Source organism: Vicia villosa, unplaced genomic scaffold (assembly GCF_029867415.1).
Source record: "Vicia villosa cultivar HV-30 ecotype Madison, WI unplaced genomic scaffold, Vvil1.0 ctg.000077F_1_1, whole genome shotgun sequence".
Classification (NCBI taxonomy): Eukaryota; Viridiplantae; Streptophyta; class Magnoliopsida; order Fabales; family Fabaceae; genus Vicia; species Vicia villosa.
The window spans coordinates 1,034,185-1,051,519 of NW_026705001.1; the positions used below are offsets into that span (position 1 = coordinate 1,034,185).

Below are 17,335 nucleotides of genomic sequence, written 5' to 3' on the forward strand. Positions count from 1 at the left end.
TACTTAAAACAAATTCAAATTCGAATTATTTTTTGAAATTTTAATATTAAAATATTTATAGTGAAATTATAAGATATCTACAATAATATTCAAAAAAATATTTAAGTCAATTTTCATTCAAATTTTAACAATAAATAATTTATAAATACTTTTTAAACAAGAATATATAACAAAATAAAAATTAAAAAAACTAAAACAAACATGCCATAATTGAATATTATTTATCTTCTTGTAAGAATATTATTGAATATTCCCTCTTATTTTATTTAGGGTTAAATATACAATCTATCCTACATTATTAACGAGTTAAGGTTTTAGTCCATGGTAAAAACAATTTTAATCCCCCTTGTCTTATTAAGATTCTCTAACAGAACTCCTCAAATGACAAGTGGCATGGAAGATTCTCTTTTTTTTTTCATATATGGCTTTTATGTTTATTATTTTTTCGAATTGGACTACATTTGCGTTAGACTATTCTCATTACTTTTTCGTCCGCAGTCGTCCTTCTTATAGCATGGGTGGAAGCAAATCATTATCATCAGCTGGTAATTTTCGTAGGGGCTTGCCAACATGTGGGTGCAACAGAACAATGTAGATGTGGGTATCAAACACAATTGATAACCCAAATAGGAAACTCTGGAAATGTAGAAATTCCATGGTAAGTGTTTGTTGATTATATTTGTAGAAATTCTGGGTGCAACATGTGTTAATGATAATTGTATTTGTAGAATGGTTGTGGATTGTTCGTGTGGGACGATTTGGCTAGTGAGCTTCAAGGGAACGACATGAATCTGTCAAGATGCTATCAATGTGAAATCACCAAAGCTTATTTCGGTGAATTTACGAAGGAGATTGATTGCGCAATTGGGAAGAAATGGGGAGTAGAAGGAAGCCCAAAGAAGTCAAAAAAATTGAAGAAAAAGCTTGTAATGGAGAAGAGAAAAAACCTTTGTCTGATTGTTGCACTTTGTTTGTCATAGATGGTTTTTGCAATAGTGTTTAAGTTAATTTAATTGTCATGTAATATGTTTTAATAGTTGTAGGTAATGTAATGGAATTGTTAAGGTTATATCTAGTAGTTGTTAATGTGTATTGTAATTGAATTGGTTTGTAAGAAGTTATTTATCAATGAAAACAATGATATATTTTACATTTCAATTAAGTTGTTGGACAGATGGTGTATAATATATCATAACTTGGTGCATATTAGATTAAAAAAATATAACATTGGTACACAAGTTTGTTACAAGCACAACTGGTACATATGTCTGTTAAAAGCACACTTGGTGCAGATGTCTGTTACAATAAACTTGCTACAACATTACTAAATATCCCAAAATATTCCAAAATGACATAAACACAAAATGACATAAAATGACACAAAAGGCAGCACAGGTCTGTTACAACAAACACAAATTATCCCAAAATGACACAAACACAAATGACACAAAATATCCCAAAATGACACAAAATGTTACAGCATTACACAACTACTTAATCTCTCATTTTCTTAGTCTTCCATGTCTTCATATACCTAGTTCCCACTCCAAACTTAACTTCTCTAGCACATGCTTTGTCTTTATTTTCAGCAGGCATTGCAGTCTCAGATTTAACTTTCCTCTACACATTAAAACAGGTTATGTTAGGCACAAAAACATGTTAGGTCAGCAAGAAACACACATTTTACAGAAAATTGCTTACTTTTCTTTTTATGCACTGGGGTCATTTGTCTTGCTCTTACAAGTCAATACATTGTGACCAAACTTATCACACTTGGTGCACTTATATGTAACCCCGGGTCTTCTCTTCCTTGCACCATCCTCCCCATTTTCTCTTATCCTTACCTTCCTAGGCCAACTGGACCATTTTTATATGCAGGTGGTAAAAGTTGTTCCACTTCAACCTCTGGCTACATATCCTGACCATTGATAGGGCTTACAGAAAACTATAGCATAATGCATACTTTTCTCTTGTATTAGAATCATCAACAAAGTCATCAAGGTTTTTCTTCCTAAAGCTCAAAGCAACTACGACATGTCTACAAGAAATTCCTACCAGTTCCCAAAAAGTTACAGTTACAGCTCCTTTTTGAAATGTCAACAATAAACTCCTGAGTGTTGAAATTATGTGTAACCTGTAATTGCTCAACCATGGAACAAATTGGCAACTAATGTCCACTATTGAACACTTTATTATCTAACCTCTTCCTAGGTATTGGCATCACTTTATGTTGCCATTTTTCAAGTTTGGTGGTAGGTGTTGCTAACCTATTCATAAGATATTTTCTTATCCATTCACACATAGTTAGTATAGGTTTGTCCCTAGCAACTAGAATTGTAGTATTAAATGACTCAGAAATGTTATTCATCGAAACATTGCATTTACGGTAAAAAAGTGAAGGCATGCTTACACCAACTTTTTTGTAGGGGCAACCATTGACTAAGTCCAAGCATTGGGATCAACCGTCTTCAATTCATTCATCTTTTGGACCCATGCCTGATAGTATGTAGGCTTAGCAGCTCCCATTATCAAATCCCTAATTAGGGATCCACCACAAAACCTTTTCTTGAAATTAGCATACAAGTGTCTAAGGCACAATCTATGCTCAATCCTATCAAACATTTCCTCGAATACAACAACAAGTCCCTGAAATAAAACAACATTACTTGGAAAATCAATGCTAAAAATAAATATATAAAGGTACAATGAAATAGTTACGAGATAATAATGCACTACCTTCTCTTGATCAGAAATAAAAACATATCATATGTCATGTCCAATATCTTCCATCAATAGTTGTATGAACCATCTCCAACTCTCCTTTGTTTTAGTTTCAACCACAAGAAATGCTAAAGGAAGTATTGATTATTGGGATCCCTACCCACAATAATAAGTAGTTTCCCACCATATTTGGTCTTCAAGTGACATCCACCAACCCCCACAAAAGGTCTACATCCATTTATAAAGCCTTTCTTACAACCATCAAAACAAAATTAAAATGATCCAAACCTTGGTTGTATGGATGGACATGGTCTTTCAACATTAATCTTCACAGTGTTGCCAGGATTTACCCTTCTTAACTTTGTTGCATACCTCCATATGGATGCTTATTGATTATATGCATCACCTTCAATTATTTTCTTTGTTATAAACTTAGCCCTCCACGCTTTTGCAACACTAATACCCACAGAAATTTTGCCTAATATATTGCATTATATCTCTTATCCTTACTGTTTCAGATGTTTGCATCCTCTTTACCACATGTTTGGCCACCCACTTTTAGTTTACAACTTTGTTGTTCAAAACCCTAGAACATGTGTGGGTATCCACAAGTGTTTTTATAACAAATGTGTGTTTATGGCTCACTTTAGAGCATAACGCTAAAAACCCACATTTAGCTTTACACTCTACCCTTACCCTATAGCTCTCATTTTTCAAAAATGTAATTTCCCTCCCATTAAGCACTAACCACTCGTGAATAGCCTCCCTAAAGTCAACAAGTGAATGAAATTCCATACCCCACTTAAATTTATAGTCTTTGTTGAGGTTCTCTTTCCTAAATCTCTCAAACTTGGACCTTTCATCATCACAAGAGTCATTTGGGTCAGAATTGTTCTATTCATCACTATAGTAATCATATTCATCCATTTTCGTAGTGGGCCTAGACAAAAGCCCGCTAAGACTTGCACCTTCATTGATAGGCAATGTTACATCGATTCCTTTAAAGCCATCAACAATAGCAGTAGCTCTTTCATCTTCACTATCATTTAACCCTTCAACCAAATCCTCTTTTAACCCATCCATTTCCTTCACCTCATTAACACACTTAGGTTCCCTATCCTTAGAATCAAATTCCACAAATATATCTCCATCAATAGCCACTACACTGAAGTATGAAGCAAAATCGTATGTATCATCATCTTTTCTTATCATAATAAATCCATCTTGAACTTCTAATACTTTTGTCCATAACCTAAAACTACCATCCTAATACCCCTGCCTACTCACCAACTTGTCAATGTTATCCATTGTCTAGTTCGCAACATGTAGCCCAATTAGAGTGGAATCAACCCCTGTAAATAATTTCATTCGGATTAACCCTAATAAATGCACCCCCATGGTAAAAAGTAGCATTAAAATGTTGTGAATCCTGTGAAGATAGCATACCCAGTTAACAAAAATTCAGATTACCCAAATAACATACCTAGTTACTCTAACTTTACCAGGTATAAGTGAAGAAGATTAAAAATCAGCTAACCTGAGACATTACAAGCTTCATTGTCTTCGATTATGTGTCTGTATTCGTCTTCGTCTTCGATTATGACCGCCTGAACCTTCATATTTGTCTTCGCAACGCGCCAAGTTTCGTCTTCTTTATAGATGATTCTTCTTCGCATGAACCCTAAATATTGCAAGGGGTATTTGAAATGTATATCCCCTGAAAGCTACCAAATAATTAAAACTAAATGTCATGTGTGTAAATAATTATACCACGTGGACAATATTTGAAATAATAGGTGAATCTTTTATGTCACTTATCATTTGGGGGGTTCTAGGAGGGAATCTAAATAAGACAAGGGGGGTTAACATTAGTCGGTCAACCGATCCTAAGTCCTACTTCTGACCTTCTTTGATTTCTTCCAGCACACTACTAGTTAACTTCAACATACCCAACTTCACACTCTATGGTGTCATCTTACACACTAAGCTAAGATCTTTGAACTGCTTAATCAATTCCAAATCTCTAACCATAAGTTCTAACATATACAAGGACTTCTTACTCAAAGCATCTGCTACCATATTCACTTTATCAGGATGGTAACTCAACTCAAAATCACAGTCCTTCAAAAAATGTTGGGAGTGCTTATTACCATGTGATTCATGTACCTTAAGTTATGATATGTTTTAGGGCTATTAAAAATTAAAACCTGGAGTTTAGGGTATGATGCAAGGTTGAAAAACAAGAGAAATCGCACAAAATTGCAAAATAAAATTTTGAATTTTAGTTTGAACCTGTAGCACCCTATTTTTTTTCGGGTTTAACTTTTCTTGTAGGGTTTAACTCTTTTGTGTTTACCTTAGAAAAATAATTAACTACATAATTTGATAATCCTATTCACACTAGATTCTTAAAAAATTAAAATTAAATTTATGATTCATTTCATTTTTTAGTGTATTTTTTTAAATCATTTTTGGTTATTTAATCTATTTTCACCGTTTTATGAAATTAAAAGAAAAATATAAAAAATATTTTATTTACTAAATTCATTTTATATTATTATTATTATTATTATTATTTATTATTATTATTATTATTATTCGTTTCAAATTCAAAAAGAAAAGAAAGAGTTCAAAATGTTCCATTCCTTCAACATTTTTCCCATTTAAGTAAACCTCGTGAACCTTTCTATTTGTCCTTTTATCATACCATCATTTGCATGCAAGAAATATTGTTCATTGGAAAAAAGAGTGTACTTTAGTTTGCTGTATAATTTGAACACTTTCTCACTTAGTAACAAGCCAAAAACACTTGAAACGTGAAACTCTAAAAACACTAGTGGAGGCTTTGAAAGAGAGGTTGGCCTGTGAAAAGAAGAGCCTTAGAGAGCTGAAAAACATCGTGAAAAAACTAAAAAAATACATACATCATAATTATGAGATATGCTACATGTACACTAAATTTGTACACCAATTGCTTTACATGTAGTTATTCAATTTCAATTTCACCATGGCACAAATTTCAATGCAACCAAATATAATAAAAAATGAAAAAAGTAGATTGTATTGGTATAATTATACGGTGTACATGTAAAGTTTAGTGTAACTATATCATTTCTCCATAATTATTCACCCAAAACATTCCACCAGAATACTACCTCGCAACAAGAACAACCTCCCTTTCCATCTATTTGCTATTTACGAGTTTGTAAGACCACTTGAAAATATTTTCCAATAGTTAAATGTTTGAAGTGGATGGTTAAATGAGGTATTGAAGTGACATGAATTAATTTGTATCGAAAACATTCAACATGTTAAATGAGAAATGAGTGAGGTCATTTATAATACTTTGCAAAATTTTATTAGTTGTTGTGATTGTTAATTTTTTTATCTCACCTTAATTATTTGAAGTCAATTATTATATAAAAAATCGATTTTTTATTTATTTTTATTTTTCACCAAAATTCATCATTTTTATTTTGTTTATAAAATAGAGTCTTGATTCATTTGATTTGAACAAAGGAAAAAAATCAACTTTTTCTCTCTAATTTTTTTATTTAGCCTCCAATAAAAAAAATTGTGAGTTGAGTTTATTGTACTAATTAAATTATGTGTTTCATTTTAGGTGTGTGTGTTTAGTGTATTGTATTGTATTTTAATTTTTTTTGTAATTTTTTTTGTTTTAATAATGATTATCCCTATATCTCGTCTTTATTACTTGCAAAAAAAAATTAATTAAAAATATAAAGTTATAAAAATTAAATTAAAAAAATTAAATATTAAGTCTTAATTATTTTAATTTAATTTCAATCAACAATTGTTATTAATATATATAATCACAAAAACATAAAAAAAATAAAAATATGAAATAAAAGTGGTAAGGTAAGGTGTTGAATTTTATTAAACAAAAATTATTGTAATGAGAAAATTAAATGAGTGCTGAATTATTAGGTGAAAGAGAAAGAAGATGATGTGAAATGTAAAAAGTGGAAAATGAATGTGTTGAATATGTAAATCAGTCTAGATAGTCTAAGTATTCTTTCATTATCATTTAAAGTTTAATATGTAGAACAATCATGTTTTAATGGTGTAAGTGTATGTAAATATTCATGTTTTATAATAGTTTGTAATATTCATGTAAAGTAGTTTTCAATATTATTGTTAGTTTAGGATTAATTTAGAATCCATATTCATGTAATATATCTTTGTATGATGTTGTTTGATGAATAAATGAGATAGAGGGGATAGAGGAATGAACCAATGCTAAGAGAAAAATATAGAAAAACACATTCTCTATTCTTGTCGCACCCATCTTTTTTCTTTAAAAAAATGGGTTCTAAGGTCCATTTATTAAAATTTTAAAAAAACCACTCGTACCCCCTTTCACCAAGTGCACCCAAACTGCACCCCCTTTTTAATAATTAATTCATTAATATATTTATTTATTGTTATTTATTTTTTATTTATTGTTATTTTTTATTTTTTATTTATTTAATTTTTTAACTTATTTTTACTTTGTTTTAAACACTTTTAAACTCTTATAAATAAACATGGATTAAAAAAAATAATTGAGTATATACTTTTTTATGCTCAAATAATTGAATGGGTGGTGTGCATCTCGTTTTTAGTTTGAGAATTTGTCTTTCATAAAAATAATATAATAATAATGTTTTAAATTTCGTAGTTTTTTTTTTAACCACAAAAAGAGATTATATATTAATAATCAAAAGAGAAAAGGGGATTACAAGAGCACAAGAGGGGGACTAAGTCAAGACCTCTTACAAAACAACCATAAGCCTAGGTGTACCAGTCTTGTCCAACAAGTAATCCAGAGTAATATCATTATGCACAAAATTAAACTAGGAAGAACTTTTGCTCTTTAAGCCTATGTTTGCTAATTGATTCGTAGTTAGAATAAGATGAAAAATGAATAATAGGGTGTACACCCTTTTATTCCTCGAATAACAGAATGTGAGGCGCACGCCTCGTTCTAGTTCGAGCATTCATCTTCTACAAATTAATAACGATCTTTAAACTTTTTTTAAATAAAATTGAATTATAAAAGGGAATAATCGGGTGCACACCCTTTTATCCTCAAGTAAGCAAACGCAATGCGTACGTCTTGTTCTAATTCAAATAATTATCTTCCACATAAAAACAACCAAAACCAATTAAATTCATTTTCGCCCGTGCGCGACCAAGCAATTTCTTAAACAAACATTTACTGCTCAAGCGCAAATATTTTTATTTCAATCAACAAGTCTTTTTCTACCATAGCGCGACTAAACTCATTTAACAGTTAAAATATACCATCCAACAATTTTTTGCTACCAAAAACTACGTAGCTTGGAGTTCTCCATCGCACTCGGGGATACATAGGAGCGAGATCCAACGTCTCGTCAAGCACCCTAATGAAACCTTTTTTAGTCCTTTCTTATTTATTCTTGTAAATACTTTTAATAAGGAGAAGAAACTTAACACTTTAATATAACATTTCTTTCAAGACTAATTAACGGTTTCTGTTGGTTACAACAGATGCCGTGGGGTGCTTATACATTCTTTGTGCATAATTGACCCTTGAACTTAAATTTGGTTACAATGACTTTATTTTTGTCCTTCAAGGGTTTTGTCAATGTTTTCCTTTTAAAAATAAAACTTCGGCAGCGACTTAATTATCATTCGAGCGTTTATTCGCTCGAGTATTTTTCGCACCGCGACAGAATCCTTTGAACAAGCCCACATTCAATGTCTATCTCATCATCCTGGACAAACCTTCCGCTACAATAGTTAAAAATAAATGGTAAAAGAAGATCCCTTTGTGTCAACCCTTTCCCCACCTTAAAATCCTTAATTTGACTCTCATTCATCTCATTCATCAAAACATAAAGAATAATAAAAGTCACACAATCCTCCATCCATTCTATCCAACAGTCACCAAAACCTTTTTTTTATAACATTGCTTTGTTGTCTGGATAGAAATAACAATGAATTATGTTTACGAATAATTTCATGGCTTTAATTTAAAAATGTTCTTCAAATCTAAAATTTAGGACTCTTAATAATTCTATTTTGAAAAAGATGAAATGGTTGAAGATGATGATTGTTGATTAAGAAACAAATTTACTATATATACTTAATTTTTTTTAAAAAAAATTGATGTAATGGAATAGCTCAATTGATTTTTTGTTAGTTGAGATAAATGAATGTGAATTGTTAGTTCATGGTTTAACCTCTAATAATAATATTTTTTAAAATATTAATATAGATAAGTTTTTAATATTTATAAATCAACCACTTAAAAATTTTAGTATTTTAATTTATTGGTTTGAATTGATTTAAATATATTAATTTATTTATATGAAATTTAAAATGATGTTCATTTTATAATAATAAAGGGAGTAAAATAGTTTGAAGAATAAAGAAATTGATGTGGCAGAGTGATGTGTACATATTACCAACTGTGGATAAGCACTCCCACACTAAGTATATGATAGACATAAAAGTCAAGCCATGATATCTTTCATAGAGATATTTACATTTCTTCAAAGCAACCAAATACAATTCTTTAAATCTTCTTCATGGATTACGATCGCTTGTACATTTGTACTCTTAAACTAGACATCTTCTTTGTGCCTTTGTTTTTTAATTTTTATGCAAGAGAATGAATATAAATTTTAAATATAATTAAGAATAGTACTTTTATACAGTGCTATTGCATGGTGTTAAATAATGATTAAACAATTACAACGAGACAAAACATAAACTCCCAAAGTACCGATTTTTGTCTCCCTCTTTCTCCGTAATATATAGGAGAATGAGTATAGATATAGTAAGTATAAAGAGCCAAATGTTCCCCTTTTTTCCCAGTTTTACTATTAGTCTATTACTACTGAGTAAAATAATTTATACTATTAATTCATATTTATCATTAATTTATATTATTTTATAGGTGTTTAAAATAAAAATTAAACTTCTCTTAACATTCAACGTATATTTTTAACGGATTCTATAAAATCTTCTTATAATGTAATGTGCGTGCATTTCAATTAAATTAATATCATTCATTTAACGAATTTGTTCCATTTATCCCTCACTCCCTTTCAAATTACTATCCTTTCACAAATATTTTCAACCTGTCTTGCTTTCAAATATATTTTTCTTCTAAAAAGAACTTGTGAATGCGTCAGTAGAAACAAGATTTCTGTTAAGAGTCTCACATCGGGTAATATATAGCCTAAACATGTGTTTATAAGTGGGAGTAATTCTCATCCTACTAGTCGATTTTGTAGAATTAAATTAGGTCCAACCACAATTCTTAACCTGAACCATATTTCTTAACACCTTCCATTTTTCATTTAATATATTTTAATTTTTTTACTTAATTAAAAATAATATAAATAATCAGTATTTATTTTTAATTAATTATATATTCTTATATTTACAAAAATATCATTTATTATAATTTAATAAAATTATATTTTAGTCTTTAGTTACAAGACTCTTTCTACTATTAGCAGACTAGCAGTTGTACTGACATTTTTAATATAAGTCCTCTAATTGTATTGCTCTATCCATGTCGCATATTTTATATAAATGGGTGTTATTTGTCAAATATTTTTTCACACATTTTTCTCTTTTCTTCTCAAATATTTTTGTTTATTTTTTAACATGTTCGTTAATGGTTATACTTTTTATGAATCACAAGTCTCTTCCGATGATTCTCTTTGAGGAGATTGAGATATGTCTATTAAACTGTTGGTTAAAAAAACACATAGATGAGAGGGAAAGAAAGGTAAGAAGAATTGAATAATGCATCTCATGCATATTAATTGTGAATGATGATTGTACTTGTCAGAAACTTTAGTGTTTTTGTAGGATGAGAGTAATTTCACGCGGATGAAACCTTTGTTTTAGAGGTGTTTCCTATATGCGTATCAGATTGTTCATCTTAACCCTAAGACGGAGATATTTATAAAGCCATATGGGTCTAGATTTAAGATTTTTCAAAATTAGCAACCGCTCATCCTAGTAATAATAGCTAATAATTGAATCCATATTTTTTAGGGAGTCGTGAGTTATTTTCTTGATTTTTTCTGCATTATCTCTTACCAAGACACGTCATTTCTCACATTTTCAAATCTTGGATGAGTGGAGTTGATTATAGGCGATGCCATCCTCCCCTGGGCGATATGATCTCGTCGCTCCCTATAGGCGATATGATCTCATCGCACCTTGCGGATCTTCACAAATATATCACTGTACAGTCCCTCAAGCACACTGGGCTCAGTAAAGAGAGAAGTGTTTAATTAACTTTGCATCACGGGAGCCTATGTCTCAAGCGAGTCGTTTAGACGAGTATGTCTGATGGGACTCTTAGTCCCTCATGTGAGGCGCTATAGGTGATCCTGTTTGATGGAAATCTTAGTCGAGTCCCTCACACGAGGCGTTTAGATGAGTTTGTATGATGAGACTCTTAATCGAGTTCCTCAGGCGAGGCATTTAGATGAGTTTGTCTGATGAGACTCTTAGTCACTCGAGCGAGACATTTATATGAATTTGTCTAATGAGACTCTTGGTCCTCAAGCGAAACGCTTAGATAAACATATCTGACGACACTCTTAGTCGAGTTCCTCAGGCGAGGTGTTCAGATGAGTCTGTCCGATGAGACTCTTAATCCCTCAGACGAAACATTAAGAGGAACTCGCCTGATGAGATTATTAGTCAAGTCCGTTAGAAAAGACGTTTAAGTGAACATGACTGGTGAGATTCTTAACCCTTCAGACGAGACATCTGAGCGAAATTGTATGAGGAGACTCTTAGTCCCTCAAACGAGACGTTTAGATGGGTTTGTCTGATAAGATTCTTAACCGACTCCCTCAAACGAGACATTTATATATTTTTTTATATATATTCTATTTATATTTATTACCATCATTTTTAAAAAACTATATACCACTCTAAATATTAAAATAAATAATAATTAATGTTTAGGATTTCATTCCATTATCATCATTATCTTTTCCTAAAAAAACAGCAATTTATTTGTATACAAAATGTAGTTTATCTTGTTTAGTTAGAATGACACGCAGCAATTAAGATTGCGTCAAACCAAGCAGACGGCAAAAACAAAACAGAAGAAGGCCCCACTCAGTTCTCACACACACAACACAAACAAAACAAAATCTTAAAAGTAAAACAAACCCCTTCATCATTCTTTCCATTCATTCACTCACAATTCACTTCGCATTTCCAACAAACCCTTCAATCCAAATCAAAATCCAACATCACTCTTCTTATTCGCTTCCATCATTCAACTTTTCTTTCTCTATAAAAACCACTCACCCTTTCACCCAGTATTATACAATTTACAAACACTCATCTATCATGTGAGTTTCTAATGATATACTTAACTTGTTACATATGTTTCCTTTTTTGTCCAAACCTAATTACAACAGTTTTTGTTATGTTTTTTGTTTTTTTGATATGTAACTAACTGTTTTGTTTTTTTATTATGTTTTGTTGTTGTGAGTGCAGATAGATTGAATGTTGTGAACATACAAAAATGGGTTCATGTTGTGTTTTTGTACTTCAACTCTTTACAGTGGTTTGTCTTTTGGTTCAATGCTTTGATGCTAAAGTGCATGCTGATCTTAATGCAACACTCGTTGTAGATGCTTCCCTGGCTTCTGGTAGGCCAATACCGGATACTCTTTTTGGACTATTCTTTGAGGTCAGGATCACAGTTATTTAGTATATCATGATTACTATAAATAATTGATTTTAAAATAAGTTGATAAAATTGAATCATAGAAATGGAAAAATAGAGAGCTATAATATAGCATATCATCATCTACTGTATTTGTGGATTATGAGTTATTGAATAAACTGTACCAACCAAACTTATTATGATAGAAGTTAGCTTTAGTTATAGACACACTTGTTTGTACTTGAATCGCAATGTCCTCAGAAGCACAGACGCACAAACACCTCCGAAAAAATGTGTGTCTGTGTTCGTGCCACGGTCGGACACTGTCACTTGTGGTTATGTTTGATTTATTCATTTTTTCAAATTTTTACTGGTGTCAACTTGTCAGTGTCTGTGTCACGTCCGGTTTCCGTGTTTGTGCTTCATAGACAATGTCTTGTGATTAGAATAACAGAAAATGATGAAATCCTTGAATTTCGTCTACAGGAGATCAATCATGCTGGAGCTGGTGGACTGTGGGCCGAGCTTGTGAGCAACAGAGGTCATTTTCATATTCTCTAAAATTTTAAATGACAAAATTTGCACTAGAAGGTTTCCGCGATATTTGAATTTTTTTTCCAATTTGTGTTTTGGTGCCCTCGAACTTCTTCTCTTTGCAGACCTAATGGATTATAGGAGAGGCTTGTAGTGTCTTTATCATCTCTTTCTTAAGGAGATTCTGCTTGAATACGCTACTGTTTTCCAGTATAACTGAAACATCGAGAATTTTTGTTTCAGGATTTGAAGCTGGGGGCCCTAACACTCCTTCAAATATTGATCCTTGGTTAATTATTGGAAATGAAACGGATATTAATGTTGAAACGGATCGTACATCTATCTTTGAACGTAACAAGGTTGCGCTCCGATTGGAGGTGTTATGTGACAATACCTGCCCTGCTGATGGTGTTGGCGTTTATAACCCTGGCTTCTGGGGCATGGTAAGACTAATTCATACCCTTGCATCAATTTGATCTTAAATCAGATCCTTATATGATTACTTTCATTACGAATTATTTTTACTCCTTAGTTGCTGATTCAGTGAGTACTACTTTTAGAATATTGAGCAAGGGAAGAAATATAAAGTTGTCTTCTATGCTCGTTCAACTGGACCACTTAATCTAGTAGTTTCGTTCACTGGACCAAACGGTGTGGGAAACCTTGCTTCAACCGTGATCACGTGAGTTCCACTTTTATGTGCTGTAGAGAGACATGACACTTAAAAAGCTTTAATCCCAAAAGTTATCTTTTGCACCTATTAGTGATACTGATTATTGACCTTGCAGGGGTTCTGCATCTGATTTTTCAAACTGGACGAAGGTTGAGACTGTATTGGAGGCCAAGGCAACGAGTCGAAACTCAAGACTTCAATTAACGACAACTGCAAAGGGTGTGATATGGTTGGACCAAGTGTCTGCTATGCCAGTGGACACATATAAGGTTAGCCTACATCCTGAATTTGATTATGTTTACTTAGCTGTTTGTGTAAATTCGTTGCATATTCCGTATTTAGAAATATAACATTTGATTCGAAGATATGTAATGTCAGTAAATTTTGATATCTGATGTCAATGTTAGTAATACTATATTTTTCTCCCCCACCCTATTAATGAGATATGCGTCCTTGACTTGGCGTAGGGACATGGTTTCCGAAATGATCTTTTTCAAATGCTGGTAGATATGAAACCAAGTTTTATCAGATTTCCGGGTATGCTTAAAGTGATCTTTAAATTACTTTCTATTTGTTTTGAACTGTGATTTGGCATGTTTACTAATAACCGATCAAATAACTTTTTGCAATGCTAATTTACAATACATTGCATCAGGTGGTTGTTTTGTCGAAGGCGAATCTTTAAGAAATGCATTTCGATGGAAAGCTTCCGTTGGACCTTGGGAGGAGAGACCAGGGCACTTCGGTGATGTATGGAAGTACTGGACTGATGATGGACTCGGCTATTTTGAATTTCTCCAAGTAAGCGCCTTTTTTCAAATTTTGATTTAGACGACTATGATGTTCGTATATACCGTTGTTAACACGCATTCAGTTTGTGCTATGCAAGTAAAATAATATATATTATTGTTGTTGAGCAGCTTTCAGAAGACTTGGGCGCTTTACCGATATGGGTATTCAATAATGGTATTTCTATGTTTATCTCTATATACTAACAAGGTGAGTTAGTAAATTTGTGTTTGTTTTCTAATCGAGATATATCATTGTAGGTGTAAGCCATACCGATGAAGTTGATACATCCGCCGTTTTACCTTTTGTGCGAGTATGTTATGTCAACTTTTTTCTTCATTACTTTCTCTTTTTCTATTAGAGAAAGTCGGCTTAAGAATCTTGAAATCTTGATTACAGGAAGCCCTTGACGGTCTTGAGTTTGCGAGAGGTGACCCGACTTCAAAATGGGGTTCCCTTAGGGCTGCTATGGGACACCCGGAGCCATTTAACCTAAAATATGTTGCTGTCGGAAATGAGGATTGTGGAAAAAAGAACTATCGCGGTATGCGTGTTTTTCTTATTTATGCCAACATGTCTCGCAAAAACTATTGTTGGATTTAATATTAATATGTAACGAGTGCGGATTTCTAATGCAATGCCACGTCTTTTTCTGTTAATTTTTTTTGACTGACCAGGAAACTACCTGAGGTTCTATAGTGCAATAAGACAAGCTTATCCAGATATCAAAATCATCTCAAACTGCGACGCTTCTTCGACTCCTCTAGATCACCCTGCTGATCTTTATGATTATCATGTAATATATCTCAGCACGGTTTTTCAATTCAGATATAGACACAGCACGATTATCATGTAACATGTAACATACCTTCACGCGTAGTGTCTTATCTTACTGTTTTTTTGTTACTAGATTTATACCGGTGCGGATGACATGTTTTCTAGATCATCAACATTTAATCGAGTAACACGAAGTGGTCCAAAGGTTTTACGAACTCTCCTGAAAACCCCTCTATTTTAATTGTTTATTGGCATTTGCTTTTGCGCTCAATCTGGTCGAACACTTTACAGGCATTTGTAAGTGAGTATGCGGTGACTGGAAAGGATGCCGGGCAAGGAAGTCTTTTGGCAGCCCTAGCCGAAGCTGGATTCCTCATTGGACTGGAAAAGAACAGGTTTACCGAAGTTCATAATGCATTTAATAGGAAGACAGTTCATTTGTTCACCGGCTTTAGATCGTAACGCTGATGAAATCAGCGTACGATATTCATCTAGTTCATTAAATATGGTACTCATCGTTTTTATTTTCTTTTGGCGCAGTGACATTATCGATATGGCTAGCTATGCTCCCCTTTTTGTAAATGCCAACGATAGGAGGTGGAACCCCGATGCGATTGTATTCAACTCTTTTCAGCTCTACGGAACTCCTAGCTACTGGATGCAGTTATTTTTTGCAGAGTCAAATGGAGCAACACTTCTAAGTTCATCACTTCAAACGAATTCCTCGAAAACACTAATTGCATCAGCAATTACTTGGCAAAATTCTGTGGATAAGAAAAGTTACTTGCGAATAAAGGTAACGAATTTTTTTTTGCATCAGTTACACATTTCTGAGTCATCTTATATACTTTGGTTTGCACTAACATCGATTCATCGCCTTGAAACAATTAACTTTTGCAGGCTGTGAACTACGGTGCCAGTGCCGTGAACCTCAAGATTTCTATCAGTGGATTGGACCCAAATTCATTGCAGTCATCTGGATCCTCAAAAAGTGTGCTTACATCTGCGAATGTAATGGATGAAAATTCCTTCTCGCAGCCAAAAAAGGTACCTCGGGCTTCAGTTTTTCCAAACATGTATGATAAACGCTTCCCGAAACCGTTCCGAATTAGCTTATGCTTATGTTATTTTAATCTTGATGCAGATTGTTCCAATCCAGAGTCTACTTCAAAATGTTGGGAAGGACATGAATGCGATACTTCCGCCGCATTCATTCACATTACTTGATTTGTTGAAAGAATCCAATAAGCTGATGATGCCAGAGAGTGATTCTTCCATAAGATCTTCTATTTAAAGTAATGACAAATTATACCCAAAAAAATAAATGGGATGAAATTGGTTAATATGCAACTGTTGCAATTAACCAAAAAAAATAGCATATTTGCTCATATAGTTTGTAATGTAACTTAACAATGCTCCATGTGTAAATAATAATTATATAGTTTGGTTTAAGTTTAATTTTATGCATTTCCATGTGTAAATAATATCTTGTCTTATAGTGCAAGCCAGCCTCTTACCTTAAAATTTGAAACTAAATATATTGAAGAGAACCTCTAGTAATACTCTTTTAAAACATTTTTGTTGACATATAGTTTAATTTTTAATTTTTTTAAAAGGCAATTTTTCTTTCTTTCGCATTATAGTTTTCAGGGGAATGACATTGTTTCTACCAAGAATCAGACTCGGAATTTATCGAATTTTCGTTCTTTAACAGGAATTCGTTTATCATCCGAGTCCAAGTGCTTGGTTAAGTCAGTACATTTCATAATTTTAGAAAGAGGTCAATTTACGAGGCAATAGCGCTGGTAAAAAAAGCCGTCAAAATTTAAAATAATCGAACTATTATATTTGATTAATGAACCGAATCATAAATAATCAAATTGTTATGTTTATTATATTTAGTTAGTGGACCGAACTATAAATAATCAAACGTTATGTTTGTTGTGTTTGGTTAGTGAAACGTTATATTTATTATATTTGGTTTGTGAACCCAATTATAAAACAGTTATGTTTGTTGTGTTTGGTTAATGAAACGTTATATTTGGTTTGTGAACCCAATCATAAAACGGTTATGTTTGTTGTGTTTGGTTAGTGAAACGTTATATTTATTATATTTGGTTTGTGAACCCAATCATAAA

General features: G+C 32.4%; 1 protein-coding gene across 1 annotated transcript; it reads left to right on the forward strand.

Moving 5' to 3' along the window:
* Positions 1-11,881: 11,881 nt before the first annotated feature.
* LOC131623712 (alpha-L-arabinofuranosidase 1-like) lies at positions 11,882-16,664 on the forward strand. Its single transcript, XM_058894728.1, has 17 exons — positions 11,882-12,104; positions 12,253-12,448; positions 12,911-12,965; positions 13,202-13,401; positions 13,519-13,640; positions 13,747-13,900; positions 14,099-14,168; positions 14,287-14,432; positions 14,552-14,597; positions 14,681-14,733; positions 14,820-14,964; positions 15,098-15,216; positions 15,331-15,402; positions 15,489-15,592; positions 15,738-15,993; positions 16,098-16,244; positions 16,342-16,664. The coding sequence occupies exons 2-17, from the start codon at positions 12,281-12,283 to the stop codon at positions 16,489-16,491; spliced, it is 2,007 nt and encodes a 668-aa protein (XP_058750711.1). The 5' UTR covers positions 11,882-12,104; positions 12,253-12,280; the 3' UTR covers positions 16,492-16,664.
* The last annotated feature ends 671 nt before the right edge of the window (positions 16,665-17,335 follow it).